Genomic DNA, 27,226 nt, shown 5'->3' with positions numbered 1-27,226 from the left:
ACACATTCTAGACCTGGACTCTACAATTTACACCGACTAGACAATTTATCATGCTGCCGTTTAGGGCTGCTGCACGATCAGCTCCACGGCGCTTGACCGCCGCTGCGCCCGCGGCCCTCCGCGCCGCCACTGCCGCACCAGTGGCGGGGCCATCACGCTTGGCATCCGACTACCTCCAGCACTCGCGCCCGTCCCTCTCGCGCGCACTGCACGCCACGCGCGCTTCTTTCAAGGACAAGCGATGGGTGAACAGCGCTCTCAAAGAAGACAAGGACGCCAAAGAGAAAGACGAGGAGGGCAAGGAGGGCGAGGCGGCTGCCGAGGAGGCCGTCGAGGCTGAGGAAGGTAAAGAGGCAGAGGAGAAGCGGGGTGTGGCCAAGGAGGACAAGGCAGGCAAGGAGGGCGAGGCCGCCGAGGTGCGCGCCAAGTCATCGTCTAGTTCTGGCACTTCGGCTCCCATGTCGTCGTCCAAGGGATCGGGCGGCACACCACCACCCGGCGGCAAGGGCGGCAGCAAGGAGATTGCCAAGCCCTCCATCCCCGACGTGTACCCCCAGGTCCTCGCTCTGCCCATCACCCGCCGTCCCCTCTTCCCCGGCTTCTACAAGGCGGTGACTATCACCTCTCCGGCGGTCATCAAGGCGATCCGCGAGCTCATTACCCATGGCCAGCCGTACATCGGCGCCTTCTTGCTCAAGGATTCGGACTCGGACTCGGACGTCATCACCAGCATGGACCAGGTGCACCCCGTCGGCGTGTTCGCGCAGATCACGAGCGTGTTCTCGAGCGCCGACCAGAACAGACAGCCGGACAACGAAGATCCCGACAAGCCCGAGACGCTCACTGCCGTTCTCTACCCTCACCGCCGGATCCACATCGACGAGCTCGTCACGCCGTCGTCGGCACCACCCGCGCCGCCCGCCGCACACGAGGTGGCTGAGAGCGAGGAGAAGGCAGAGGCCGAGGTCGCATCGTTTGAGAAGGATGTGCCGAGTGTCGAGGAGACGCGCGAGGCGCTCCATGAGGGCGAGGTCGAGGGCGAGGACGGCGATGTCGTCGAGCCTTCGAAGCCTACCTCGCAGATCGGCTTCCTCCACCCTCTCGTGCCCGAGATCTCGCTCACCAACGTGTCCAACCTTGACCTCGAACCGTACAAGAAGGACTCGCAGGTGGTGCGCGCGATCATGGGCGAGATCCTCGCCGTGTTCAAGGAGATTGCGCAGCTCCAACCCATCTTCCGCGAGCAGAGTGAGTTTTATCGATGACGCAGCATAAATGAGATTGTAAATCGGGCTCACACGCAGTTGCCAGCTTCACCATGTCCAACTCGGCCGCCAACGTCTTTGACGAGCCCGACAAGCTGGCCGACTTTGCGGCGGCTGTGTCGACTGGCGACGTCCACGACCTCCAGTCGGTGCTCGAGTCGCTCAACGTCGAGGACCGGTTGCAGAAGGCGCTGCTGATCCTCAAAAAGGAGCTTATCAACGCGCAGCTCCAGAGCAAGATCTCGCGCGACGTCGAGTCCAAGATTCAGAAGCGCCAGCGCGAGTACTACCTGATGGAGCAGCTCAAGGGTATCAAGAAGGAGCTCGGGATGGAGAGCGACGGCAAGGACAAGCTCGTTGAGCGGTTCAAGGAGAAGGCGTCCAAACTCGCCATGCCTGAGGGCGTCAAGAAGGTGTTTGACGAGGAGCTCAACAAGCTCGTGCACCTTGAGCCAGCGGCGAGCGAGTTCAACGTCACCCGCAACTACCTCGACTGGCTGACGCAGATCCCGTGGGGCGTGCACTCGTCTGAGAACTTCAACATTGCGCACGCGACAAAGGTGCTCGACGAGGACCACTATGGCCTCAAGGACGTCAAGGACCGCATCCTCGAGTTCCTGGCTGTCGGAAAGCTCCGCGGAACTGTCGAGGGCAAGATTATCTGTCTGTCTGGCCCGCCCGGTGTGGGCAAAACATCGATCGGCAAGAGCATTGCCCGTGCGCTCGGGCGTCAGTTCTTCCGCTTCTCTGTCGGCGGCCTGACCGACGTGGCCGAGATCAAGGGTCACCGCAGGACGTACATCGGTGCTATGCCCGGCAAGCCTATCCAGGCGCTCAAGAAAGTGGCGGTTGAGAACCCGCTGATTCTCATTGATGAGATTGACAAGCTCGGCCGCGGGCACAATGGCGACCCGGCATCGGCGCTGCTTGAGATGCTCGACCCAGAGCAGAACTCGTCCTTCCTCGACCACTACATGGACGTGCCCGTCGACCTGTCGCGCGTGCTGTTCGTGTGCACGGCCAACGTGCTCGAGACGATCCCTGCGCCGCTCCTGGACCGCATGGAGGTGATTGAGGTCAACGGCTACGTGCAGGCTGAGAAGGTCAATATTGCCGACAAGTACTTGAGCCCGCAGGCCAAGGAGGCATCCGGGCTCAAGGACGTCGACATTGAGATCACGCCCGAGGCGATCGAGACTTTGATCCGCTGGTACTGCCGCGAGTCGGGCGTCCGTAACCTGAAGAAGCACATCGACAAAGTGTACCGCAAGGCGGCGTTCAAGATTGTGAACGACCTCGGGGAAGAGGCGCTTCCTGAACCGGCTGCAGAGATTCCGAAGGAGGAGGTCAAGGAGGGCGAAGTGGAGACGCAGACCCCCGACGCTAAGCCTAAGAGCGAGCGTCTGCCCGGTGACGAAAAGTCTGACGCCGCCGAGACGACCAAGACGACAACAGCAGTCCGGCAGCCCCTCACCGTGCCCGAGGGCATCCATGTGCGCGTCGGCGTCGACAACCTCAAGGACTACGTCGGCCCGCCCGTGTACCACAAGGACCGGCTGTACAACAAGGCGCCGCCGGCGGGCGTGAGCACGGGCCTGGGCTATCTTGGCAACGGGAGCGGGTCGGTCATGCCCATCGAGGTGACGAGCATGCCTGGCAAGGGCGGGTTGCAGCTCACGGGCAAGCTGGGCGAGGTTATCCGCGAGAGTGCGCAGATTGCCCTGTCGTGGGTCAAGAGCAATGCGTTCTTGCTGGGGATTACAAAGAGCGAGGCGGATCTGACTGTGAACGACCGGGATATCCATTTGCACATGTGAGTAGCGGCGCGGAGCGACCTTGGAAAATGGAAGGGGCGAGGTTGGGGAAGAACACATCTGACGCCAGGCCCGAGGGCGGTATTGGCAAGGAGGGCCCGTCGGCCGGCACGGCGATTTTGACGGCATTCGTGTCGCTGCTCACCAAGACGCCGGTGGACCCCGACGTGGCCATGACGGGCGAGATCTCGCTGCATGGCCAGGTCCTTCCCGTGGGCGGGCTCAAGGAGAAGATCTTGGCCGCACACCGCGCCGGCATCAAGAAGCTCGTGGTGCCACTTGCGTGCAAGTCGGACATTGACGAGAATGTGCCCGCGTCCGTCAAGGAGGGCATCGAGTTTGTGTTTGTCGACGATGTGCGGCAGGTGCTTGCCGAGGTGTTCCGCGGGACAGACGTGGCTGCGCGCTGGCGCGAGACGCTGCCCTCAGAGGCGCCCGTGAGAGCTGTTGAGGAGGCGCAGATCGCTGCCTCGGCGTAGCGGGGAGGGCGGAGGAGGAGATCATACCCCTAGACGAAACATAGCATTGGAATCATTAGCATGCATCACTCTTGTAGACCAGCCAGAGTTGGTGCCTGAGCGGCGTGGGGGGTGTGGATGCTGCTGACGCAAGTTTCGGACGCCTACCTGCCCGCCTAATCCGGGTACGGTTCCGCCGGCGGCTGAGATGCGGCGCTCATGTCGTCCACCGTGCCGGCGTGTTTCGCTTTCGGCTCCATCCATTTTCTTGCCACCTAACTCCCCCCACCATGCCGTCTCAACGCGATGTCGGGCGCGTCGTAATGGACGTGGCGTTCTTCGCCGCCTCGCAAGTCGCGCTATACTATGCGCTGAGATACGTCCTCTCCTCGATCTCGGATACACAGCCCTCGAAGAAGAAGGAGAAGGGGGAGAGCCTGCTCTCGCAGTCCGGGCTGTCGAAGGAGCAGCTGGCGGCCCTCGATCTAGACGAGTACGAAAGCACGATCGCGGGCGAGATCATCCCGCCGTCGAGCATCGACACGACGTTCGAGTCCATCGGCGGGCTGGACGACATCATCTCCTCGCTCCGCGAAACCGTCATCTACCCGCTGACGTACCCCGAGCTCTTCGCGGCGGGCGGCTCGCTGCTCGCCGCGCCCCGCGGCGTGCTCCTCTACGGACACCCGGGATGCGGGAAGACGATGCTCGCCAAGGCGCTCGCGAAAGAGTCCGGCGCAACATTCATCAACCTCCCCCTCTCGAGCCTGACGAGCAAGTGGTTCGGCGAGTCGAACAAGCTCGTCAACGGCCTCTTCTCGCTCGCGCGCAAGCTCCAGCCCTCGATCATATTCATCGACGAGATCGACTCGCTCTTCCGCGAGCGCAGCCAAGCCGACCACGAAGTCACGGGCATGCTCAAGGCCGAGTTTATGACGCTGTGGGACGGGCTTACGTCCGGCACGGACAGAATCCTCGTGCTCGGCGCCACGAACCGCCCCAACGACATCGACCCCGCGATTTTGCGCCGCATGCCCAAGCGCTTCCCCATCCGCCTGCCGAACCTCGAGCAGCGCGTCAAGATTCTCAACTTGGTGAGTGGCGGCGTGGCGAGGCCTGACGCCAGATGCTCGCGCATACCAAGCTCGCACCAGAGTTTAGCATCGACGAGCTCGCGCGCCGCACCGACGGCCTTTCGGGCTCGGACCTCAAAGAGACGTGTCGGAACGCAGCGATGGTGCCCGTCCGCGAGTTTATGCGGGAGCGGGGCGGGAGCGGGCTCGAAGCGGCCAAGAAGGACGGGTTCAAGGTCCGCCCCCTCGCCCTCTCCGACTTTGCCGTGCACGACAGCCATGCGTACGCCTACGTCGACCCGAGCAAGAAGGCGCCCACGCCCGCATTTGTCGAGGCATTGGATTAGCGAGGCAGGCGGTATCCAATTGTCAGCCGCCAGCCAACTTGGCGACGGCGCGGCCCCCGCACACGAGGCGCATCTCCAGACTAGACGACTGATAGACAGTACTGTTGTAGACTACCATCTGCACTATTCCCCGCGTCGGTCAGTGGTGCATAATCTAACATCGCTAGTACTCGGCGCCCTCGACGTGGAACGTCTTGCCGTAGTTGAGGTACGAGCGCATGAGCGTCTGGAGTGAGCGCCGCCGCTGTGTGTGCTTACGAAAATCCCCTCGGGCAGGTTCATGCTCAGCAGCGTGTACTCGATCTTGCTCAGGCCGTGTGTGAGGCCGAGCGTAAAGATCGCGTGTGCTATCGCACTTGGGTACGCGCTCTCCATGTACCAACGGTGGTGGTAGGCCGTGAGCTTGATGGCTGCGTTGAGCGTGCGCGCAAGGTCGCCCTCGGCCGCGTACATCTCCAGCAGGCGCAGCAGCGCGCGCGCACTGAACTTGGCTTCGAGACAGCGCTGGAACGCGTCCTTGGCCTCGTCTTTGTGATGCAGTCGCAGCGCCAGCTCGCCGAGAATCTCCCACTGGCGTCAGCATGCCGTTCCCACAGCCGATCCCACACCCGCCCACCCTCCCTACTTCGTTCCGACCCACGCCCTCTCCCTCTTCTCTTCTCCCCCCGCCCAACTCACCTCCGTCCCTGTCTTGCGATAGCTCATATGCTGCAGCTGGAAATGCGACACCTCGGCACGCCAGATCGTGTACACGCGCAGATCCTCGTACAGCACCAGGAAGAGGTTGTCGAGCCACCGATCACACAAGCGCTTGTTGGCAAATGCCGATCCCTCGTAGCTCTCCACTGTGACGCCCTCCTCCCCCTCCTGCGCCGCGGGCGGCTTCTCGATCCCGCCCTCGGCGCCTTCTGCTTCATCCCTTCCTTCGCCATCACCCTTCTCGCCCTCGCCCTCGCCTTCACCCCCGCCCTCGCCGCCCTCGCCCCGCGGTGAGCTCAGGCCTCGCGTGCTCGCGTCCTCGTCCGCATGCCCGTTCTCCTCGCGCACATCCACGCTCGCGCCGGTGCGGTGCGCGCGGTACTCCTCCTCCATGACGAACACCGAGCTCCTGGTCTTGAGGAGCTCGTCCCACCCGATCTTGGACACGAGCAGCGTGAGCAGCTCGTACGCCTTGGCAAAGGTACCCCGCAGCCCTGGGGCTGGGAGGCGGAGGAGGGCGACGTCCGCCTCGTTGTCTCGCGCGCTCTCCTCGTCGATCAGGCCCGAGTCGGCAATAAACTTCTTCGTCGGGAGATGACTGTGCCGCGGCGTCGGCATGCGGTGCAGGTCGCGCTCGTTGAACGTGAACATCGGGCAGCTGTTGAGCGCGAGGAGCGCCTTGTCGAACTCGCCAAGCGCGATGTGCGCCTCGCTCAACTTGGCCCACGTTGTGAACTCGCTCGGGGCGGAGTTTACTGCCTGCTGCGCAACCTGTCTTGCCCACTCCGCCTTGCCCTTGGACAGGAGGAAGTCGACCTGCGTCAGCAGCACTGGGTACGACGTCGGGACCTGCTTGAGGGCCGCGTTCATGACCTGCACCGCCTTGATCTCCTCGTCTGATGTCAGCTAGGGAGAAAAGGAAGACGCACTCATGCCGATGTAGCTCTGTGCCAGGAGGGCAGCGACCTCCGGATCGCGCCCATACATCTTCTCAAAGAGGTTGGCGGCGCGCTCGAGTCGGAACGAGTCGGAAAAGTACTTGATGATGCCCGCGGTGAGGTGGTTGCTCACCACAGTGGCGACCTGCACCTCGGGGTCGGAGCCAAGCTGCCAGCCGTTGAAGAACAACTCCTCGGCGGCCTTGAGGAAGCGCACCTCGCCCTCGACCGTCGTGATCGGGTCGAGCTTCCGGTAGCCTGCGAGACGGTACGACGCGTCGTCTGCGTAACGAATCGCACGCAAAAGCGCTGAGAGGTACGTCTCCTGCCAGATCTCCGGTGTGGCCTCGTGACGCTCGCCGCGCAGGTCGACGACATAGGCGTCGACGCCGCCCGGAATCCTCACCTCGACGCGCACGTCGACGCGCGAGAACGCGTTGAAGCAGCAGTATGTGCCGTGCCGTACGCGCCAACCCGATCCTTTGCCGAACCACGCTGGCGTCTCCTCGACGTGGAATTGCAACGAGTTGAGATATGCAGCTAGAGACGCGGAGGAGCTTGCCTCCGCCCCGGAGCTGGTGTGAGCTGGAGAAACGGGGCGACGAACATGTAGTGATAGCTCGCAATGTCCTTCTGTGCCGCCTTGGTGCCGTAGCTCTTGACGACGTGGCAAAGGTCGGGTGGGCCGAGCTCGCGGAACGAAGCTGGGGTTAGCCGCCGGCGGGGCAGTGAGAGGATGAGAATGAAGGCATACCCAATGTTTCGGTGCGCGCCGAGAGCGACTCGCCGATGTCCGTCTGTTGTCAGCTCGGCGCAGCATGAGACATTACCTCGACGAACTCGGGGATGTCTTTGAACAGCTCAGACATCCCGGTAGTTTTGTGTAGTGTTGGTGGATGGAGACGAGTGGAGAGTGGAACATGGGATGCGGCACGCGTCGAAATGACACGCCACGACGATGCATCCGCCCCTGACGACTGGACCTTGGCATACCAGACCAGCAAGCACGAGCACACTGCTTCAGCTCCATCATCTCTCATCCATGTCTACCATGCCACCACCAAGAGGCAGCAGCCTCCAGGTCACTCTCGACAGCCCCGGGCCAAGCAGGCAGCCATCGCCACCACCGCCGCCACCATTACCAGATCCGCTGTTGGACGAGGCCGAGGAAGATGCCGACCGCGAGCTCTGTGTGTCCCCGGCATGTGATGGAGACATGGGCTAACCCCAGTCTTGCGGCGACAGAAGGAGTACACCGACCTCGAGAGGAGCGTGGAAGTATGTCTCTGTCCTCCTGCTGCAGGGCATGGGCTGACTGCAGGCGTCCGCCGAGCTCCTCACCTCGCTCGCAAGCTACCTCACGACATTTCAGGATAACCTCGGCGAGGTGTCTGGGCAGATCGCAGACCTGCAGGCGCGGTCGGACGAGATCGAGCGTGAGCTCAAGGGGCGCCGCGTGATCCTGCCGCCGCTCAACGCTCTCTTGTCCGACCTGATTATTCCCACCTCGCTGGTCTTGACGATCCGGGATACCGAGCCCAGCGCCAACCCCCAGATGTGGCTTCAAGCGATCGCCGAGCTTGAAGACAAAATGACGGCCGTCAAGGCGCGCGGCAGTAAGGTCAAGGCTGCACGCGAGCTCGAGAGCGTCGTCGAGGCGCTGGCGCTTAAGGCGCTCCACTCACTCCCACCCTTCCTCCTCACCCTCATCCGCCCGCTCCGCTCGGTGTCCAAGGGCCTCTCCACCAACCTCGCGGTCATGCAGACGTCCCTCCTGCTAAAATACCAGCCGTTCTACGCTTTCCTCCTCCGCCAGAGCCCACGACACGCCAAGATGGTCGAGCGGGGCTACGTGAATGCTGCGCGAGCATATTTCGAGACCGGGATACGCCGGTATGCGCGTGCGTTGGGCGCGATCAAGGCGCGTGCGCCGGATAAGCCGGACCTCATCGGCAGCGTTAGCGCCGAGGATCTTGCCGACGTCAAGAAAACACCGCCGGGAATCAAGGCGATGTACGATCGCCTGCAGTTTGCGGACCTCGAAGGCGAGGGCGAGGCAAGCGCAGTCGTGCTCGCCTACCAGGCTGACGATGTCAAGTTTGCGCTGCCCGTCGAAGCTGTCTTCCGCTCTCTCGGGCTTGTGGTGCTGGACAACGCCAGTTCCGAGTTCACATTTATCGTGCGCTTCTTCGCGCGGCCAGCACTTGCGCGCGAGCGGCCCGAGCGAGTCCGGAGTCACGAGAGCACGCCGCTCGATTCGCCTGTTCTCGGCCCCGTCTCCGATACAGGGCGCAGCAGGCTGAGCACGCGTGCGCGACGCACCCCCGAGCCAGAGCTCAAGGATGCTGAGCGGATTTGGCACGAGGTCCTCGACTCGGGTCTCGAGTCCGCCACGTCTTTGTTCAACGCGTGCATAGCCACCCCGCCGCCCGCCATTCCCCTCCTCACTATGATCCGCGCGAACGACCGCCTCCTCTCCATCGCCGAGGGGCGCGGCGCGCTCCCCCTCGTACCCTTCCTCACAGGATGGAAGATGGCGCTCTGGCCACTGTACCGCAAGGCGATGGATGCGCACATCGAGAGCCTGAAGGCGCTCGCGAACGAGGCGGAAGGCAAAGGCCTCGCGGGCGTGTTTGGCAAGGGTGTCAAGGACGCCGCTGTGCGCGCCGTTGCCGTACGCTACGCCGCGCTGTTCGCTTGTGTCGTTGCACTCAGCGACGAGGCGGAGGAGGCGATGATGTTCTCGAGGTGAGTGCGCGGGTGGAGGAGGCGAAGGAGAGATTCTTACGCCAGCATGACTCGTCTCCGGGCGGAGCTCACACGCCTCATCCAGATCCAGGCAGGAAAGATCAAGGACGTGCCGGCGCGTCACTCGTTCTTGTCCTCGATCTACGAGGCGGTGATGCACGAGCTTGTGGCTGGGCCCGGCGCGCCTACGCATCCACGGTTACAGGCTGAGCTTTCGTTCTTCCGCACGCGTGAGGAGGAGGCGCGGCGGCGTATCGCGGCTCGATAGACGTCAAGGATGCATCAGTCACTCCTGGCAGCGGGCGAGGGGAGCAAGAGCAGGGAGAGCAATTGCGCAAGGGGAACAAGAGAAGGAGGAGCAAGCGCGCAAGGGGAGCAAAAAAAGCATGGAGAGCAATTGAGCAAAGGGGGACAACCATGACCAAGGCAAGACCTAAGATTGCGGCACGGGCGGTTTACATGTTCACAATGACACGGATTGCTACAAGCTCTAACGTCTAGAGTGATCACTCTTCGGCGTCGTCATCATCGGCAGCCCCAGGAGCCTCTTCAGCCTCCTCGGCGTCGTCGGCGACGTCCTCGTCCTCCTCATCGGGGCCGCCGATGAACTCGCCATCGTCCTCGGCATCCTCCTCCTCCTCTTCGTTCTCGTTGAGGCCCGCAGCGGCGAGAGCCTCGGCCTAAAGGTTAGTTATCGTTCGCATCTCAACGGACCCAACGCCCTCCACATCCTCCCCAGCCACTCATCATTGCACCCATTCGCTCTCCATCCCAGCCACCTGCCCCTCCTGAAAGCCGTCCACTTGCACATCCACCAACTCACGCATCCCCCTTCTCCCTCCTTCTAAACGGTGCTTTCGCGCCCTCACCCAACACACCCCTCGGCCTCGTGGCACACTTACCGAGCTGTAGTCCACCTGCTTGCGCTTACGCGTCCCGCGGACAATGAGCTCGTCGTCCGAGTCATCATCGTCATCCTCCTCGTCCTCTTCCTCTTCCTCCTCGGCAGGGGCCTTGCCCTTGCCCTTGCCCTTGTCGGCAGGCTCAGCATCCTCCTCGGCATCCTTGGGAGCCTCGGCATCGCCCTCAGTCTTCTGCCTGAACATCAGCATGCGTGCCGTACCATCACCCTACCGCCGTGCGGTGACTCACTTCTTGGCATCGTCGTCGACGAGGGCCTCGACCTCCTCGGCCTTTCGCTTGGTGCCAGCCTCGGTGGCGTCGACAGCAAGGGCGGGGGTGGGGTCGGTGGTAGAGTCGGCAGTCATGGTGGGTGGTGTGAGATGAGATGAGTGAGTGAGTGGATGAGAAATGAGAAAGGGAGGGGATGCTGGGTGCATAAACAAGCCTCGCGTCCAACCTTGCCCTCCCAGTCCAATCCCCTGGGCAGTTGGGCGCACCCTGGCAGAACACTCACCGCAGCGTCACCGCTCGATATCAGGCACATCCGTGCGGGATCAAATACACGTCACTCGCACCAAAAGTTGGGCCAGCATGCCTCACACAACGCACACAACGAGCAACAACCGCCTTGCACTCACCACCATGGCCCTCCCCCTCCCCCCCACGGCTATCGCCACTGCCTCAGCGGCGCCAGTGACCGTATTTGCGAGCGGCGCAAGCCTGCACGCGTACCCCGCGGCCTCGTCGCCCGCCGAAGGCTCCACATCCGGCCTCATCCGCAAACTCGCACTGAGCGCCGACGGCGCCGTCGCCGTCAGCGCAGGCGACGACAAGACGCTGCGCGTGTGGGACGTCAAGGACGGGAAGATTACGCTCCGCTCGACGCGCACGACGCTCAAACGCGTCGCGTGCCTTTCGCTCACCCCGGCCAACGACATTCTCGTGACGGACAAAGTCGGCGATGTGTTCTTGTACGCCTGGTGCGGGGCGCGCTGACGCCAGATACCCCCTCGAGCCACGGGCGGCGGGCGAGCGCGTGCAGGGCTTCAAGGAGCAGGCGGACCCGTCGCTGAACCCGGACGCGGACTTTTTGCTGGGCCATGTGTCGACGGTGTCGCAGCATGTCTTGACGCACGACGGGAAGCGCATCATCACGGCAGACAGGGACGAGCATATCCGCGTCAGCAGGTTTCCCAAGTCTTACGTGATTGACAAGTACCTCTGGGGCAGCGAGGGGTGAGTGATGCGCGGAGTGGCGATGGATGGGGTTTCAATACAAGTCCACTGACACCAGCTTCGTCTCCGCGATCCATGTGCCCGAATCCCACCCCAACCACCTAGTCGCGGGCGGCGGCGAGTCCACCCTCCTCCTCTTTGACTGGACGAGCGGCGCGCTCCTCCGCCGCATCGACATCCCCTCTGTGCTCGACTACCGTTGCGTCCGCCCGTCCGCGCGCAAGATCAAGAACAAGAAGCGCGCAGACGCGCTCGCGGCCGCAGCGAAGAACGGGCCGGCGGCGAGCGACGACCCGCGCGACCCCGGCTTCTGCGTCCCCCCTCCGGGGATGATGTACCCCACCGGACAGAACGTGTGCATCGAGCGCATCGACAGCGTCGCGGTCGACGGGGAGACGGTTCTCGTGTTCTTCGCGGAGGGGTGCACGGCGCTGCATGCCGTCCCGCTCGCGGGAGGGGTCGTGCACTCCTTCCCCGTTCCGCATCCCGTGCTCGGCTTCGCGCGCGTGCCGGGCAGCGCGAGCCAGCTGCTGCTGGCGCTCGATGCGACGTACAAGGGTTCGACGGGGTCGATGTTCGCGGCGGTCGAGATTGCTGCCGATGGGCAGGTGAGTTTGCAATCGCGATTGGCGGGCTTGGCGGGCTTGCGCTCTCGCGGTCTGCGACGAGACCACGCGGCTGGCGCGGCTGACACCAGATGCACGACGCGTCCGCGTCCAATGCCGAGCTGATGGCTGTGCTCGCCGCAGCCGTGCTTCCGACGGCGCCGGCCAAGGCTATAGCCGGTTTGAACCTCTACCCCAACCTGGGGCTGTTTCCGCGCTGGCCCGGGTTCGAAGAGGACGAGGAGATGGCGGGCCCCGAGGGCGCGGCGACGCCGCCGACGAGCGAGTTTGAGAGCATGGCGCCGAAGCAGCTCGGGCGGCTCAAGTCGCAGGGCGTGGATGTGAGCGCGTACCTGTCCAAAAAGCGCAGGAAAGGCAAGGACGGCGAGGCCAAGGCGGTGGGAGGTGAGGCGGGTGAGCAGAAGGATGCGGGGGCGGAGGGGGCAGAGGCATAGCATTAGATTGTAGAGTGTCTTGGCGCATTATTTTGGTTGCGTGCGTCATGGGATCATGGGAGCTGGAGGAGGGCAGAGGGGCAGAGGGATCGGTGGCTGGAGGCAAGATTGGGGCTGCACAAGATTCCAAGACAGAGCTGGTGCATTGCATATTGCAGAAAAGCCTATCTATGTGGGGTAGCCGTCATAGGCAAGGGGAATGAACGATAGAACGGGGAGAGCTAGAGGCATAGTGCAAGTCGTGGCCGTCGTCATTGGGCTAGCTCGGGCTCAATGGGGCAATGTAGACGCAGGCGAAAGATGGATTGGGACCAGCCATGTCCCTCCCATGTCCCGGCATGATAATGCCTACATATATGCCGGGCAGCCTCTGTCTGCATGTCTGTATATCTGCATATCTGCCAGACCTGACCAGCTGCCAGCTGCCAGCTGCCAGCTTTGCATGCACTATAAGATATTCGCGTGTGATCTACAGGGGACATGTGGCGGAGAAAACAACAGAGAACCCTTGTGCATACGAAACTGCGGGAGGCGGAAGGAGTGAGGAGGTATCAATATCTCTTCAATCTGCGTTCCGCAATTCGCCTTGAGAGTTGAGAGAGAGGGAAAAGCCAAGAGGACGTAGACTATGCCAAGTCTCTCCCTCCATTTCCGCCAAAATTCGACGTCACTGCATCGCATCACTCACTGGTTTGAGTTACACTGTACTCTAGCCACGCTCCAGGATCTCATCTTGATCGTTGCGCGCTGCGCGCTGCGACTGCGACGCGCTCCCGACACGCAACACGAACTGGCAAGAACAAACTCGCACCCAATTGAACGGAACGCTGGAACCCACCCACACCCATGCACTCAATCTCCTGCGTCATCACGTCACTACTCTGTGTATTTCTCCCACGCATACCGCGCAAAGTCATTACATCTTAACACAAAAACAATTAGTAGCGAGGCTGGAGCTGGCGAGCAGAGGCCTCCACCACCCACATTCCATCCTCCTTGTTTCCTCCTCTCCTTCTTTCTCTTTTCTCTCTTTCCCCTCTCCCTCTCTCCCTCTCATCCTCTCCTCATCATCATCATCATCACACTCTCGCTCCTCCTCCTCCCCCTCCGCTCCCCCTCCCCGTCCCTCCCCCTCTACAACGGGGCCCTCGCGGCCACAAGTCGCTCATTCCATTCTCCCTCTGTAAACGCTTCATCCTAGGCACAAGTGACAATCGAGCAATCGACACGCATACCATCGCCGCCACCGCACCCCCCACTCTCTGCAACAACCCCGTAATCCACTCGACTCCAAGTTGGCGAAGACACGCCCATCATTCGAATTCGAATTTCCCCTTGTTTGGATCGACACCTGTGGCTTTTGCATCTCTGGAATCACAACGCCATACGGAAGCCTTGTTCTCGTGGAGAGCTGGAATCATCCTCGCGCCCTCTTCCTCCTCCTCCTCCTCCTCCCTCCTCCCTCCCTCAGCCCCCCAGTCGCCTCATTCTCCGCCTCGCCGCCTCCTCCCCCTCCATATCTCCATCACTCTCTCTCTCTCTCTCTCCTCCCTCCTCCCCTTCATCACGCCACCTTACCCTTTTACACTCGCCACCCACCTCCCCCTTACCCCCCATCCATCTCTCTCCCACACACTTCAACACTCGCTCTACAGTCACATCTCCTCCTCCTACCTCTTACATCTCACTACTCTCTACCTCTCCCTCCGCCCCTCCCATTCCCACGTCACAGCATCACCACCACGCCCACGTCCGTGTCCACGCTACACCTTATTCCACGACTTTCACGCACATTGCAGCATCGATCGCATTGTTCCCATAACACTGCACTCTCAACGCACCTGCCGACGTCAAATATCACCCAAGCCCTCATCTCCCTCCTCCCAATCTCCCAACTCATTGCACCGCATTTTCACCAAACCGTCAACACCGGGCCATACCAGTCGCACGCGCGTGACACATTGCGCGCCAATCGACAGGCAGAACCACCCCTCATCGACCTCCTCCCCTCCTCCCCTTTTCCCTTCCCATCGGCACCGCGGCGGCACTAGCTCTCGCGCTCGAACCTACGCCGCGCAAGCACGTAGGTCCGAGTTGCTCACGAGCTCGCGTTTCGCGCCGCACAGATGGTCTCGAGTAGACCTTCTCCCTCCCCAGCGCGCGGCCGCGTTCCCTATCCATCTGCCGACACTTACATACCTGGAGACGTCGGGGTGACGCCGGCCCTCAACATCGAGGCTGGCCTCGCGCCTCCAAGCGCGGCCGACGCCGCCCAGGCCCCCAGCGCGTCTACCTCCCCCACGCCCTCACCTGCCCCTCCTACACCAACCACTGAGGACTCGGAGATGAACAAGGAAGGTGGCGTAGCCGGTGGCCTTCGGCGCTTGGCATCGCGTCGCCGATCGACGCGTGACAAGGAAAAGGGCAAGGATAAGGATAACAAGGACAAGGACAAGGACAAGGTCCAGGAGCAACCCGAAGCACCAGAATCGTCGACCAAAGAACTGATCATGGAGCGCAAGACGAGTCGCGAAATGACGGAGCGAGAACAGAGTTCATTGAGTTTGCGCAACTGGTGGAAGACTTTTAAAACAAGCAGCGAACCCGTCCCAGAGCGCAGTTTCCGCCGCGCGCCACAGACGATGAACACTCGGCGTGTCTTTGGCGTGTCGCTGTCCCGCGTCCTCACCTATGCGGCGATGCAGATCTCGACAAGCGCCCCTGACGGTTCACTTTACGTGTGGGGCGAGGTGCCCATCATCGTCGGGCGCTGCGGGGCTTACTTGAAGAACAAGACGGACATTGAGGGCGTCTTCCGCGTCTCGGGGTCAGCCAAGCGCATGCGCGAGTTGCAACTTCGATTCGACGAGGGGCCCAAGGTGAGTAGCGATGACGAGAGGGCATTTGTTGCAGTGAAATGACGGCATACTCACGCAGCAGTACGGCATAGACCTCAACTGGGAGACATCGCCATACACGCCGCACGACGTCGCCACCATTCTCCGGCGCTATCTTACACAAATGACTGAGCCCGTCATCCCATGGGGCTACTATAATGCGTTCCGTGCCATCCAGGTGTCGGACCATCCACCAGAGCAAAGGGTACGCGAATACAAGCGGCTCGTTCGCGAAATGCCTCGTGAGAACCAATATCTTCTCCTCTACCTCCTCGACCTCTTGGGCATCTTTGCGCGTGACTCGGACAAGAATCTCATGACGGCAGCCAATCTCGCCGTCATCTTTCAGCCAGGGCTGCTGTCGCACCCAGGGCACGACATGCGCCCTGCCGAGAGTGTCATATCAAAAGACGTCGTCCAGTTCCTGATCGAGAATCAGGCTCACTTTGTCTTTGGCATGTCGAAACGCATGTCCCATGCGCATGCCTCGCGCCGCTCAAAGTCTGCTGCCGCCGAGAGCTCGAGCAAGGCCGTCCAGGTGCCCGCCATCAGAAGCCCATCCGACAGTGTTGCCATTGGAGCCAGCAGAGAAGGTGTACCGTTCACCCACTCGCCAAGACCGCCAGCTATCCCCGAAGATCGCGAAGCGTCACCACAGAAGCGTGCCCCTATACCGATCCCAGTCGTATCGCCACAACCAATCTCATCTTCTGTGCCGTCTTCGATCCTCGCAGGCCAGCCTCTGGCGCACTCGCCAGAGCCTCATCATGTCCCAACGACGAGCGGCGGTCCACTGCCCAGCACCATGTCGAAATCGCCAGCACCAGTTAGCGATCCCAGCACAACGGCGGCGTCTCCTGCTCCACCAGCGATGGTGCCTTCCCCTGTCTCGATGGCACCGTCTGCATCAGGGTCGCGATCGTCACTCACTCTGCAGCGGCCACCACCGATCCGTGCGGACACTGATTTTATGCTGCCATCAGACTCGGATGACGACGCACCCCCTGGCGGATACTACATAATAGAGCGCGCGACGTCTCCACACCGCGCAACATCGCCTTTCCCACAATCTCCCGAACCCACTGCATCCGTCGGGGCCGCCTCGGTCGCCCTGCAATCTATCATTCCACCGCGACCTCCGCGCCGATCACGGGAGAGGACAAGGACGCCGATTGCCGCGACGCAACAGGGCCAGGGTGTCCCTACCGTGGACGTGATGCAGCCGTCCGACTCTGACGATGACGCCCCGGCTGGCGGATATGTCATGTTCGAGAATAGACCCGGGATGCTTAGAACCTCAGTAATGGGCCGCGCGCACTCGGCAGCAGGTTCGACTACGGCTCGCCCAACGACGGGCGCGGATCGCTCACGGACAGTGTTGCAGTCTGGTGAAGGACGTGCCAACTCGCCACAACCGCCGGCGCAGGGCGCCACAGGTCTTTTACGCCGCAGAACGTTGCCGACCAAGCGCGTGTCTGATTTCACGGCGCGCATGCGTCGGGCTGTACGTGAAGCCTGAGGCGGAGTGGATACCGAGGGAGGCGCGCAGGACGCGGGATTCATGAGGGACGTACCCTCCAGTACATTCATCACCCATTACCCATTACCCATCACCCATCGATCCATCCGAACACATAAGAGTAATCGGTGCACAACGAGCACGCCAGCAGCCAGGTTGTCGCTGATACGGACATTATAACAATTCCTTTCGCTTTTTAAACTCTTGTACTTTGTTGTTCGTTCCAAACAGTCACAGTCTTACTTGAGGGTTGTTGTGCATGGACATATTCACATGGGCAGTGGTGAGGCGGCGAGGCGGCGCGGCGGTGCGGTGACGCATGTCGCGACAGGAGGACGATGTTGGGAATTGGGAACTGATGGATGACTGACTGACTGGACGACCTTGGACGGACCATAGAATCGATATCACGTGACAACATGAGCTTTCATGTTAATTGCGCGCAAAAAAGGGGGGAGTATATACATTCGACGCGTCACAAGTGCGCGTTTGACGCGTCTGTCCTCGTCGCCGCTCTCGGCCCCTTCCCTCCTCCCCCCCCCCCCCCCCCCTGGTCGACATTGTTCCCCTGAGCATTCCATTACTGGGCCAGTTCTTCAACCACACACTCCATCGATCCATCATCCATCACAATGTCCTCACCAAGCACAACTCCCACTCAAAGATCCCAGCGCAACAAGCGCAGGCGCGACGACGAAGGCGGCTCAACCCCCCTCCCCCATCACTTGCTCAACTCTTCACCACCCATCCGTGCGCTTGACCTTCCAGGCTCCTCCCCGCCCGGCGGCTTTGGCGCCGACTATGAGGACGAAGAAGACATTGAGGACGAGGAAGAGGACATGCGCGCTCTTGGACGCCGTGACCTGCCCGACGACGATGACGAGGAGGACGACGACGGCGAGGACCTCTTCAACGACGAGACAATGTACGACGACTACGCCGGCAACCAGCGGCTCGACCGGTACTCGGACATCGACATTGACGACGGCTCGTCGATCCCCGAGATGTCCCGGGCGCAGCGTCAAGCAGCGGAACGTGAGATGGCGCGGCGCGACCGTGGCGTGGGCGGTGTGCGGCGCGCACGCACGCACATGCCCGAGTTCTTGCAGTCCGAGGACGGGGACGACTTCTCCGGCGACGCAGGCCTGCTTTCGGGCATCAGCCGGCACGCCCGCCGGCGCTACGACGAGCTGCCGGAAGAGATGGCCGAGGAGGAAGAGATGTCGCTAGAGCATCTGGCGGACATCAAGGCGCGAACGGTGGCGGAGTGGGTCGCGATCCCGCAGGTCCGCCGCGCTGTTGCCACCCACTTCCGCACCTTCCTCACCACGTACACGGACGAAAATGGTGCCTCGGTGTACGGCGCTCGCATCCGCACGCTCGGCGAGACTAACGCCGAGTCGCTCGAGGTTAGCTATGTCCAGCTGGCTGATGCGCGTCCCGCCCTCGCCCTTTTCCTCGGCAACAGCCCTCAGGCCACGCTCGCCATCTTCGACGAGGTGGCTCTCGAGGCCGTCCTCATGTACTTCCCCGGGTACACTAACATTCACTCCGAGATCCACGTGCGCATCAGCGACCTCCCCACGATTATCTCGCTGCGCGACCTGCGCCAGGACAACCTCAACTGCCTCGTGCGCGTCAAGGGTGTGGTCACGCGCCGCACCGGCGTCTTCCCACAGCTCAAGTACGTCAAGTTTGACTGTCAGAAGTGCGGCGCCACGCTCGGTCCCTTCTACCAGGACATCCACAAGGAGCTCAAGCTGTCCTTCTGCTCCAACTGCTCTTCGCGCGGCCCATTCATGGTCAATTCGGAACAAACAGTGTATCGCAACTTCCAAAAGCTCACGCTGCAAGAAAGCCCGGGGTCAGTGCCGGCTGGGCGTTTGCCGCGCCACCGCGAGGTCGTGCTCATGTGGGACTTGATCGACGTCGCCAAGCCGGGCGAGGAAATTGAGATCACCGGCACGTACCGGAACAACTTTGACGCCGCGCTCAACTCGAAGAACGGCTTCCCTGTGTTTGCGACGGTGCTCGAGGCCAACCACATCACCAAGGCCGAGGATGCGTACGCCTCGATTAACATCACTGCTGAAGAGGAGAAGGTTATCCGGTCGCTGAGCAGGGACGACCGCATCGTCAAGCGGATCGTCAAGTCGATCGCGCCCAGTATCTATGGACATGACGATATCAAGACGGCAATCGCGCTGTCGCTGTTCGGCGGCTGCGCCAAGGATATTAACCGCAAGCACCGTATTCGTGGTGACATAAATGTCCTCCTTCTAGGTGATCCCGGTACCGCCAAGTCGCAGTTCCTGAAATACGTCGAGAAGACAGCAAATCGCGCCGTCTTCACCACGGGTCAAGGTGCCAGTGCCGTCGGTCTCACTGCTTCGGTGCGCAAGGATCCCGTTACGCGCGAGTGGACGCTGGAGGGTGGCGCACTCGTGCTCGCCGACAAGGGGCACTGCCTCATCGATGAGTTTGACAAGATGAATGACGCCGACCGCACGTCGATTCACGAGGCGATGGAGCAGCAGTCAATCTCTATCTCGAAGGCGGGCATCGTCACGACGCTGCAGGCGCGCTGCGCCATTGTCGCCGCCGCTAACCCCATTGGCGGAAGATACAACCCCACCATTCCGTTCCAGCAGAATGTTGAGCTCACTGAGCCAATTCTGTCGCGTTTCGATGTGCTCTGCGTCGTCAAGGACCCGGTGGACCCTGTGCAGGACGAAATGCTCGCGCAGTTTGTTGTTGGCTCGCACACGCGCTCGCACCCCAACTTTGAGGCGGCTGAGGAGGTGGCCGTGAACACGATCCTTGACGCAGATGTAAGCATTGGTGACTTGCGAAGTACCTGACCCCAGATCATCGAGCAGGACCTGCTGCGCAAGTACATCATGTACGCGAAGGACAATGTCCGGCCCAAGCTCTACCAGTTGGACCAGGACAAGCTCGCACGGCTGTACGCAGACCTGCGCCGCGAGTCGCTCGCGACCGGCTCGTTCCCCATCACGGTGCGCCACCTGGAGAGCATGATCCGCATGGCGGAAGCCTCGGCCAAGATGCATCTGCGCGAGTTTGTGCGCTCGGACGACATCGAGCTCGCGATCCGCGTGACGGTTGGCAGCTTTGTGAACGCGCAGAAGATGAGCATCAAGAAGTCGCTGCAGCGCGGCTTCCGCAAGTATGTGACTGCGACGGGCGACACGGACGAGCTGCTCAACTTCCTGCTGGGCCAGCTTGTCAAGGAGCGCGTCCAGATCCACTGGAACGTGCACGGCACCGTGCCGCCGCACGTCGAGGTGCGGGTGCCTCAGCTCGAGGCGCGCGCCAAGGCCGTCGATGTGTTTGATGTGCGGCCGTACCTTGCCTCGGCGCTGTTCCGGACCAACGGGTACGCTGTGCAGGGTGGCGTGATCCGCAAGGACTTTGTGGTGGGCGAGGAGTAGGGGGGAGGAGTGGGAGGAGGGTATGTGTCTGCGAGGAGCGTGAGCTGGACGCCGAGGCGCGGCTGCGATAGATTTGGTGTATTTGTACGACTTATGCTACGTATTTTGAGCGCACCAGGTGGATCGAGGATGGCAGCCGGAGCCTGATGGAAGAGGACGCCGATGTCACTCGCCTTGCCGGGCACCCTTGCCGCCGCCCATCAATTCTCCAACTGTCCATACATTCTCAATCTACACGCACACTCCCTCGACACAGTTACTCCCCGGCGCACACGAGACCGCACACGCGCCACAATGCGCATTATCGTTAGCGGGATTAACGCACCCGCCACAATCCATCTGTCCGGCGCCCCACCCAGCGCCAGACGGGACGCACACCCCGTCCCAACAATTCTCCCCGTCGCCACACGCCACGCCACACGCCCCACAGTGCGCATTATCATTCCTGGTGTTGACGCACCCGCCGCAATCCTCCTGTCCGGGCGGACAACACGCGCCGTCGACACACGCGGCGTCGCACCGCACGCCGCATGCGCCGCAGTTGGCCGCGTCCCGCAGCACGTCTACGCACTGCTGCGCGAACGCGAAGCCGCAGCTCGTGCGGCCTGCGGGGCACGCGCATGCGCCGTCGACACACGTCGCGCCGGACGCGGCGTCGCAGCGCTGGAAACACGCGCCGCAATGCGCCGCGTCCGACAGCACGTCGACGCAGCTCCCGCCGCTCCCGCTGGCGCAAAACGTGCCGGCGCAAGTCGTGCATGTGCCGTCGACGCACGGGCCGGACGCACACGCGTTCCCGCACGCGCCGCAGTGGCCGATGTGCGACGACAGGTCGGGGCAGAAGAAGCCGGGCCCGCTCGTCCACCCGCACGCGGGGCCCGAGGGACACATGCACCGCCCCGCGACGCAGGCGGCCGCGGGCCGCCCCGGCTCCGCCACGCACCAGGTGCGGCAGGCGCCGCAGTGCGTGTTGTCGGACGCGGGGTCGATGCAGCTCCCGAAGCACTCGAGTTGGCCGGTGACGCAGGCGCCGTCGCGCGGGAGCAGGGCCGCGTGGCCTTGTGTCAGCGGCGGGGAGGGAGGAGGCTCACTGAGGCCGACGAAGATGGCGAGGAGGATCAGCATGAAGATGAGAACGCGAGGGCGTGAGCATGAGGGCGCGGCGAAGGCGCGAGTATATGAGTGCGCGGTTCATCAGCGGGCGCGGCGAAGGCGCAGGGACCACCCGAGCCAAGTCGAGTACCAACGTCATGTCCTCACCACGCCCCGAAGAGAGGAGAGAACGCGGAACGTAGAGGCACATCTTGGATTCACATTAGGCTGCCAAGAGAACGTGGCGTGCCTGGGAATTGACTGGTGATCTGATGAGGTTGCCGCAGACCTTCGGCCGGTGGCATTACACTTTCAGGCTCTGCGGGTCAGAAGGTGGGCAGACGGTCGCTTGGATACGACGCACGATGGCTTCTCGAGCAAGACATCGAGGCATATGGTCCCATTTCGGCGTGCTCTCCCTAGTGAACTGGCCAATGAATACAGATACAGTACAAGTCTATGCTTCGCCGCGCTGCCACCGCCGCGCCAGGCGGTAGGAGAGGTACGCGCCAGCTGCGGCGCTCGCCCCTCCAATGCGGAACACGAGCCCGACAGCATCAGGCGAGCTTGGGCCGTCTGTGGCCGCCCGCGCCTCCTTCTCGCCGGGAACCGGAGCAGGCGTAGCGTCCATCATGTGGAAAATGACGGCGCTGATCGCCGTGATGAGGAACTGGGGGAGGACGATGAAGACGTTGTGGATACCAAGAATCAGGCCCGCCTTGTCCGCCGTGCTCGACTCGGCCGCTGGCGCGGGGGACCCGGGCGAGACAGAACGCTCGCTCTCGCCCGAGTGTCGCAGGACTACAGTCGTGTCTTCGTCGATATCGGGCGGCTCCATCCCGGGTATCGCGAGACGCGAGAGGGGATGTGGGCCGTCCCCCAGCGTCTCGTGGGAGAGCGCGCGTGAATGCGAGCGCGAGTGCACACCCGCGAGGCTGCGCTCTGCGTCCGCGGAGAAGACGACTTCGGAGACTGGCGCATTCCGCAAAGTGCGCGGCTCATTCGACGGGTCGACGAGCACGAGCTCGCCCAACAGCGCGTATGGCACCCACCCTGCCAACGCCCATGAGATGCCTGTTGTCGCAATGACAAAGTAGGCGCCCCCAACTGACGTCGTAAACCAAGTCAGGAACATGCAAATGGCAAAGATGGCCTGCCCTATCGTCCAGAAGCGAATGAGGGTCAAACCGGGAATGGGTAACGCCCACGCCGAGCCCGACCGGACGGCCTTGATCCCAGCCGCGACAGACGCGGCCACCCGTTCGCCGAGGGGGAGGCGTGCGCGCTCCTCCTCTTCCCTCTTCCACTGGGCGGAGTTGGGTGTGCCGCGCCCGTCGTCGTCTTCATCGTCATCGCGTGCGAGCGCAGAACATGCGTTGTGAGACCTAATGCCAGATTCAGTAACGAGGAATGGTGCGCCAATGGACACGCCCAGCGTGATCACAGCTTGCAGGAAGAGGGCACGGGAGCCGGCGCGGACGGCGTCTGCCTGCCACACCTCGGCGGAGAGGTCTCCTTGAGGTGTCCGCTGCTTGTAAATATCGGAAACCCAAAGCGAAGTCCAGAACAGCACGGGATACCAGCCGAGGTTTGCGAAGAACTGAATGAAGCACACAGTTCGGATGCTAGGCGGGAGGGTAAACATATTTCGCCAGATCGAGCGGATGGCAGAAATGACGCCGGAACGTGACTGTTCCCGGCTATTGTCAGCTACCATCACCAGAAATTACCCACTCGTCGCGGAGGAGGACACGCTCAGTCACAGCCCAGGAGGTGGACGTGTGCGCTAGCGCGAGGAGGGTGGAAGTCAAGAACGAAAGAATTTGCAGCTGCGTGTTGCCCAGCCAGCGCAGAATGGTGGTGAGGTCAATATTGCCGCTGTGGTCAGTGCCACTTTCCTCAATTTTCTCAAGACGTACACAAAGAAACCAGCCACTCCGCCGACGCCTGCCATGCGTCCCGCCCAAGCATTCCCCGCCTCCTGCTGCTGTGGCGGCAGAGTGTCCACAATCAGAGCGCGGTCTGTGCTCATGACGGCATTGATGCTAAAGTCGATGAGGTAGATGGAGAAGACGGCACAGGCAATCGCGCCCCCGTTCCCAAACCCAAAGAGGCCGGCGACTTCGCGGCTCCAGCCCAGCAGCATCATGGCGACAACGGCTACGCCCGTTCCTGCCAGCATGAAGGGGCGGCGACGGCCGAAGCGCGATCGTGAGCGGTCAGCGTACGCGCCGATCAGGGGCTGGACGATGAGGCCCGAGAGCGGGCCTGCAACGAAGACGAGGGACATCCAGGACTTGCTCAGGCCGAGTTCCAGAAGGAAGGGTGAGGCTGGAGTTAGTCACGCCGAGCGGAGAAGGGCAGTGGACACTGGGAAAACGGCGCGCAGCCCATTGCAGCTCACCGTAACCCATTTCGATCGACCACACGACCTGCGTGCCGAGCACACCGACGGTGAGGAGGGGCAGCTTGGCCCACGCGGGGCCCTTGACGCCAGGAGTGCCGACCCACTGCACCGAGTGGGCGCCGAGCTCGGCGTCATACGAGCTCAGCTCGTACTCGTCTGCCCCGGGGACGGGCATGAACGAGCCAGTCATGTCGGCGATGTGTGAGGAGATGAGAGGTGAATGGAGGTGTTTGGGTGCGTGAGAGACTGAAATGAGCCAGACGCGTCAATGATGTGGAGGTGGCAGTTTAAGGAGGTGTGCCTGAGGTGCCTGGGAGCGGCATGTCGTCGGGGGCAATGTAGAGGGCGCGTCGACGTCCGGGTGCACGATGATGTGGAAAAGGATTAGGACGAATGCCGAAGGCAATGGGGGCGGGTGTGAAGGATGAAGAAAAGACGGAGATCAAGGCCGGAGATGTCTTCGGCTGCACGGATAGCGTCAGTTGTTGACACTTGACATGGAGGCGTCATGGATGTCAGCCAGCACCCAGGCATGGCCACGTGGCTGTGGGGTATTAATTTCTTGGATTTTATCCCACCTCCACCGCCACCAAGAATCTTCAATCCTTGCCTCCTCGTCGTCTGAACTCTCAACTTTCCAACCTCCCCCTACACACTCTCTAATCCGACCCGTGATCCTTGCCGTGAGGTCACTAGCAACAACATGTCCGAAGCGAACTCGAAGGCCTTCCCGCTCGCCAACGCGCAGCTCACCAACCAGATCCTGGATCTGATTCAGCAGGCTTCGCACTACAAGCAGCTGAAGAAGGGTGCGAACGAGGCGACCAAGACTGTGAGTAATGAGGGTGCAAGCTTGGTGGGGTGCAATTGCGCGCCCCGCAGCTTGTCCGCATCTGAATATCCACTGCGCGGGATGCGCTAACCCCAGCTTAACCGCGGTATCGCCGAGTTCATCGTCATGACCGCCGACGTCGAGCCGATCGAGATCGTGCTCCACCTCCCGCTCCTCTGCGAGGACAAGAACGTGCCCTACGTCTTCCTGCCCTCGAAGACTGCGCTTGGCCGCGCGTGCGGCGTCTCGCGCCCCGTCATCGCCGCCTCGGTCACCACCAACGAGGCGCGCGAGCTCAACAGCCAGATCCAGGCCGTTAAGAACGAGATCGAGAAGCTTCTTATCTAGTGTAGCATAGGCATGTACTTGCTAGATTTACGGAGGAGCGGCGCGACTGACGAGACTTTGACTGTGGCCATTGATTGTGTATGATGACGACGTGACGAGGCTGATGAGAGACGACACTACTTCAATGCTGGAAACAAAATCCTGGGTCCGAGGCCTTCGAGAACCGGAAACTACCACACACGCAGCCGCTCGCCGCGCTTGAGCACGCGACTGACGAGATCGTGGCGGTCGCGCCGCACACTCCCCGCCACGCTCGAGTTGCACCCGATCGCGCCGTCCATGCTGCCTCCCGGCCCCTCCGTCTCGATGTTCTGTCCGAACGCATCGCTGTTATTGTGGAGCACGAGGAGCGCGCCCTTCCCCTCCGCCGGCGGGGAGTAGTACCCGCCATTAGTAGACGGGAAGAGGTCGGCCTTGCGCATGACCTTGACGCCGGTGCCCTGGAGGGCCTTCTGGAAGTGCCAGACGGCCTGCGGATCGGCGTAGTCATTAAACGCGAATATACGCATATTCTTCAGACGGCCCGGGTTGAGGGCGACGAGGTGCGCTAGCGCGGCGGCCTGCAGGCGATTGAGCAGCGTCGCGTCGCATTCGCGAGCGAAAATTGCCGGCGGGTCGCTCGTGTACACGTACGACGGGCACACGGCTTCGAGGGCGCCGAGCTCGTTCGCAAGCGCCTCGACGTACACGCGGAACAGGAGGTCGAGGCTCACGACGGCTTTGGGGAGGCGGACCGCGCCGTGCGTCGCGCCGGCTTCGAGCTGCGCGATGGCTTGCGGCACGCTCAGCGGGTGCACTTCGTGCAGCGCGGGGAGGCGCTTCACGAGGTGGTGGATGAGGTGGGCGCGCACGTCGCGGTCGTAGCTCGCCCGCGTAGAGGGGTTGGCCTTTTCGCTCGCGCTCGCAATGTTCTGCCCCCACTGCGGCCAGTCCACGCCTTGTATCGCGTGGTGCTCGAGCCGCGCGAGCGCCATCATCCCGTTGCAGTCTTCAAAGTCGGGCTGGATTGCCGCGCTCACCACCACCTCGCGGGCGCGCCCCGCATACGGGAGTACCGTGTGGCTTCCTTCATACGCGTAGTCGCCGTGCATGCGCGCAAAGACGATCGGCGTGAGGAACGTGTGGGCGGTGCCCTCCATGTTCGAGATGGCGTCGCCAGGCATGTACTTGATGCTGATGGCCGCGTCCTTTTTCTTGCGCATCAGGTGCTCGACCATCGCGCGCGGGATGAAGGGCGAGCGCGAGAGCAGCGGCGCAGGCTGCAGGTGCTGCATGTAGTGCTTTCGTACGCTGTGGCCCGTCGGCGCGTCCACGAGCTTGTCGGACCGCCCGGGAAAGCGGGGCATGGAGCCGTCCTGCAGCGGCACCTCGTGGCTCCATGTCTGCGACTGGGAGTGCGAGTGCGAGTGCGAATGCTTGTGCCCCTGTCCATGGCCATGGCCGTGTCCGGGTTCGTGTCCCTCAGCCCACCCGCTGGCGCTCATCATCTCCTCCCATGTTGGATTGAGGTTCACCGAGTTGTTCGGCTTATGGTGCTGCGGCTTGTGGTGCTGCGGCTTGTGCTGGTTGTGTTGCCCGTGCCCATGCCCCTGCGCCTGATTCTGGTTTTGCTGCCACGAGTTATGCTGTTGGTGCTGGGGCTGCCATGAGGACTGGCCTTGGTGCTGATTGTGCTGGTTGTGCTGGCTGTGCTGGTTGTGCTGGTTGTGCTGGCCGTGCTGGCCCTTGTCCTGCCAAGACTGCTGTTGTCCATTATGTTGCTGCCACGACTGCTGCTGCCCGTTGTTCTGCTGCCATGACTGCTGCTGCCCGTTGTTTTGCCACGACTGCTGCCCTTGCTGGTTGCCGAGGGGCGACGAGGACGCCCACTGTCCCCAGTCCTGCACTGCGCCCTGTATCGCCTGGGCCGGTTTGTTCCACATGCGCCGAGGTAGTTTCAGTGCGATAGACGTACAAGACGTTGAGATGTGAACAGCGAACCAGACGTTATATGTTGGTGGTTGTGGTCAGGCGGACAGTGCGGAATGCGGGGCGGTGCTGATCGCCAAATCGGCTCCGCTGTTCGCGTCCGCGCGCGGCGATTACACGAGCCCGCTTCGCGCAGAGAGCTGGGAGAGGAGCACACGTCTGAGATGTCA

The 27,226-nt window shown here is 62.2% G+C and overlaps 12 protein-coding genes across 12 annotated transcripts; 7 read left to right on the top strand and 5 right to left on the bottom strand.

The window, feature by feature from the left end:
- Positions 1-50: 50 nt before the first annotated feature.
- Positions 51-3,558, top strand: COLE_03916 (uncharacterized protein; the record flags this gene model as incomplete). The annotated part of the gene is made up of 3 exons (XM_018424294.2): positions 51-1,248; positions 1,305-3,078; positions 3,150-3,558. 3 exons carry the CDS (start codon positions 51-53, stop codon positions 3,556-3,558), a joined length of 3,381 nt encoding a protein of 1,126 aa, XP_018275966.1.
- Positions 3,559-3,860: 302 nt separating this feature from the next.
- Positions 3,861-4,957, top strand: COLE_03915 (uncharacterized protein; the record flags this gene model as incomplete). The annotated part of the gene is made up of 2 exons (XM_018424293.2): positions 3,861-4,631; positions 4,664-4,957. The coding sequence occupies 2 exons, from the start codon at positions 3,861-3,863 to the stop codon at positions 4,955-4,957; spliced, it is 1,065 nt and encodes a 354-aa protein (XP_018275965.1).
- A 163-nt stretch (positions 4,958-5,120) lies between these two features.
- COLE_03914 (uncharacterized protein) lies at positions 5,121-7,463 on the bottom strand (the record flags this gene model as incomplete). Its single annotated transcript, XM_018424292.2, has 7 exons — positions 5,121-5,183; positions 5,216-5,527; positions 5,636-6,552; positions 6,586-7,169; positions 7,202-7,298; positions 7,349-7,391; positions 7,425-7,463. 7 exons carry the CDS (start codon positions 7,461-7,463, stop codon positions 5,121-5,123), a joined length of 2,055 nt encoding a protein of 684 aa, XP_018275964.1.
- Positions 7,464-7,636: 173 nt separating this feature from the next.
- Positions 7,637-9,610, top strand: COLE_03913 (uncharacterized protein; the record flags this gene model as incomplete). The annotated part of the gene is made up of 4 exons (XM_018421553.2): positions 7,637-7,784; positions 7,826-7,872; positions 7,916-9,342; positions 9,388-9,610. The coding sequence occupies 4 exons, from the start codon at positions 7,637-7,639 to the stop codon at positions 9,608-9,610; spliced, it is 1,845 nt and encodes a 614-aa protein (XP_018275963.1).
- Positions 9,611-9,848: 238 nt separating this feature from the next.
- COLE_03912 (uncharacterized protein) lies at positions 9,849-10,610 on the bottom strand (the record flags this gene model as incomplete). The annotated part of the gene is made up of 3 exons (XM_018424291.2): positions 9,849-10,022; positions 10,245-10,440; positions 10,495-10,610. The coding sequence occupies 3 exons, from the start codon at positions 10,608-10,610 to the stop codon at positions 9,849-9,851; spliced, it is 486 nt and encodes a 161-aa protein (XP_018275962.1).
- Positions 10,611-10,836: 226 nt separating this feature from the next.
- COLE_03911 (uncharacterized protein) lies at positions 10,837-12,541 on the top strand (the record flags this gene model as incomplete). The annotated part of the gene is made up of 4 exons (XM_018421552.3): positions 10,837-11,216; positions 11,248-11,481; positions 11,540-12,089; positions 12,179-12,541. The coding sequence occupies 4 exons, from the start codon at positions 10,837-10,839 to the stop codon at positions 12,539-12,541; spliced, it is 1,527 nt and encodes a 508-aa protein (XP_018275961.1).
- Positions 12,542-14,667: 2,126 nt separating this feature from the next.
- Positions 14,668-16,957, top strand: COLE_03910 (uncharacterized protein; the record flags this gene model as incomplete). The annotated part of the gene is made up of 5 exons (XM_018420992.2): positions 14,668-14,748; positions 14,998-15,420; positions 15,482-15,976; positions 16,376-16,528; positions 16,634-16,957. 5 exons carry the CDS (start codon positions 14,668-14,670, stop codon positions 16,955-16,957), a joined length of 1,476 nt encoding a protein of 491 aa, XP_018275960.2.
- A 923-nt stretch (positions 16,958-17,880) lies between these two features.
- Positions 17,881-20,409, top strand: COLE_03909 (uncharacterized protein; the record flags this gene model as incomplete). The annotated part of the gene is made up of 2 exons (XM_018420523.1): positions 17,881-19,788; positions 19,825-20,409. The coding sequence occupies 2 exons, from the start codon at positions 17,881-17,883 to the stop codon at positions 20,407-20,409; spliced, it is 2,493 nt and encodes an 830-aa protein (XP_018275959.1).
- A 91-nt stretch (positions 20,410-20,500) lies between these two features.
- Positions 20,501-21,534, bottom strand: COLE_03908 (uncharacterized protein; the record flags this gene model as incomplete). The annotated part of the gene is made up of 3 exons (XM_018425576.1): positions 20,501-20,552; positions 20,870-21,467; positions 21,501-21,534. The coding sequence occupies 3 exons, from the start codon at positions 21,532-21,534 to the stop codon at positions 20,501-20,503; spliced, it is 684 nt and encodes a 227-aa protein (XP_018275958.1).
- A 424-nt stretch (positions 21,535-21,958) lies between these two features.
- Positions 21,959-24,098, bottom strand: COLE_03907 (uncharacterized protein; the record flags this gene model as incomplete). The annotated part of the gene is made up of 4 exons (XM_018424290.2): positions 21,959-23,201; positions 23,236-23,379; positions 23,421-23,832; positions 23,906-24,098. The coding sequence occupies 4 exons, from the start codon at positions 24,096-24,098 to the stop codon at positions 21,959-21,961; spliced, it is 1,992 nt and encodes a 663-aa protein (XP_018275957.1).
- A 513-nt stretch (positions 24,099-24,611) lies between these two features.
- On the top strand, positions 24,612-25,088 carry COLE_03906 (uncharacterized protein; the record flags this gene model as incomplete). Its single annotated transcript, XM_018420991.2, has 2 exons — positions 24,612-24,740; positions 24,837-25,088. The coding sequence occupies 2 exons, from the start codon at positions 24,612-24,614 to the stop codon at positions 25,086-25,088; spliced, it is 381 nt and encodes a 126-aa protein (XP_018275956.1).
- Positions 25,089-25,258: 170 nt separating this feature from the next.
- COLE_03905 (uncharacterized protein) lies at positions 25,259-27,010 on the bottom strand (the record flags this gene model as incomplete). Its single annotated transcript, XM_018419844.2, has 1 exon — positions 25,259-27,010. One exon carries the CDS (start codon positions 27,008-27,010, stop codon positions 25,259-25,261), a length of 1,752 nt encoding a protein of 583 aa, XP_018275955.1.
- Between the last annotated feature and the right edge of the window lie 216 nt (positions 27,011-27,226).

The sequence above is a fragment of the Cutaneotrichosporon oleaginosum genome, assembly GCF_008065305.1.
Source record: "Cutaneotrichosporon oleaginosum strain ATCC 20508 chromosome Unknown ATCC20508_contig03, whole genome shotgun sequence".
NCBI classification, from domain to species: Eukaryota; Fungi; Basidiomycota; class Tremellomycetes; order Trichosporonales; family Trichosporonaceae; genus Cutaneotrichosporon; species Cutaneotrichosporon oleaginosum.
The sequence above is the reverse complement of the archived record's forward strand: the minus strand, read 5'-3'. Positions and strand labels throughout refer to the sequence as shown.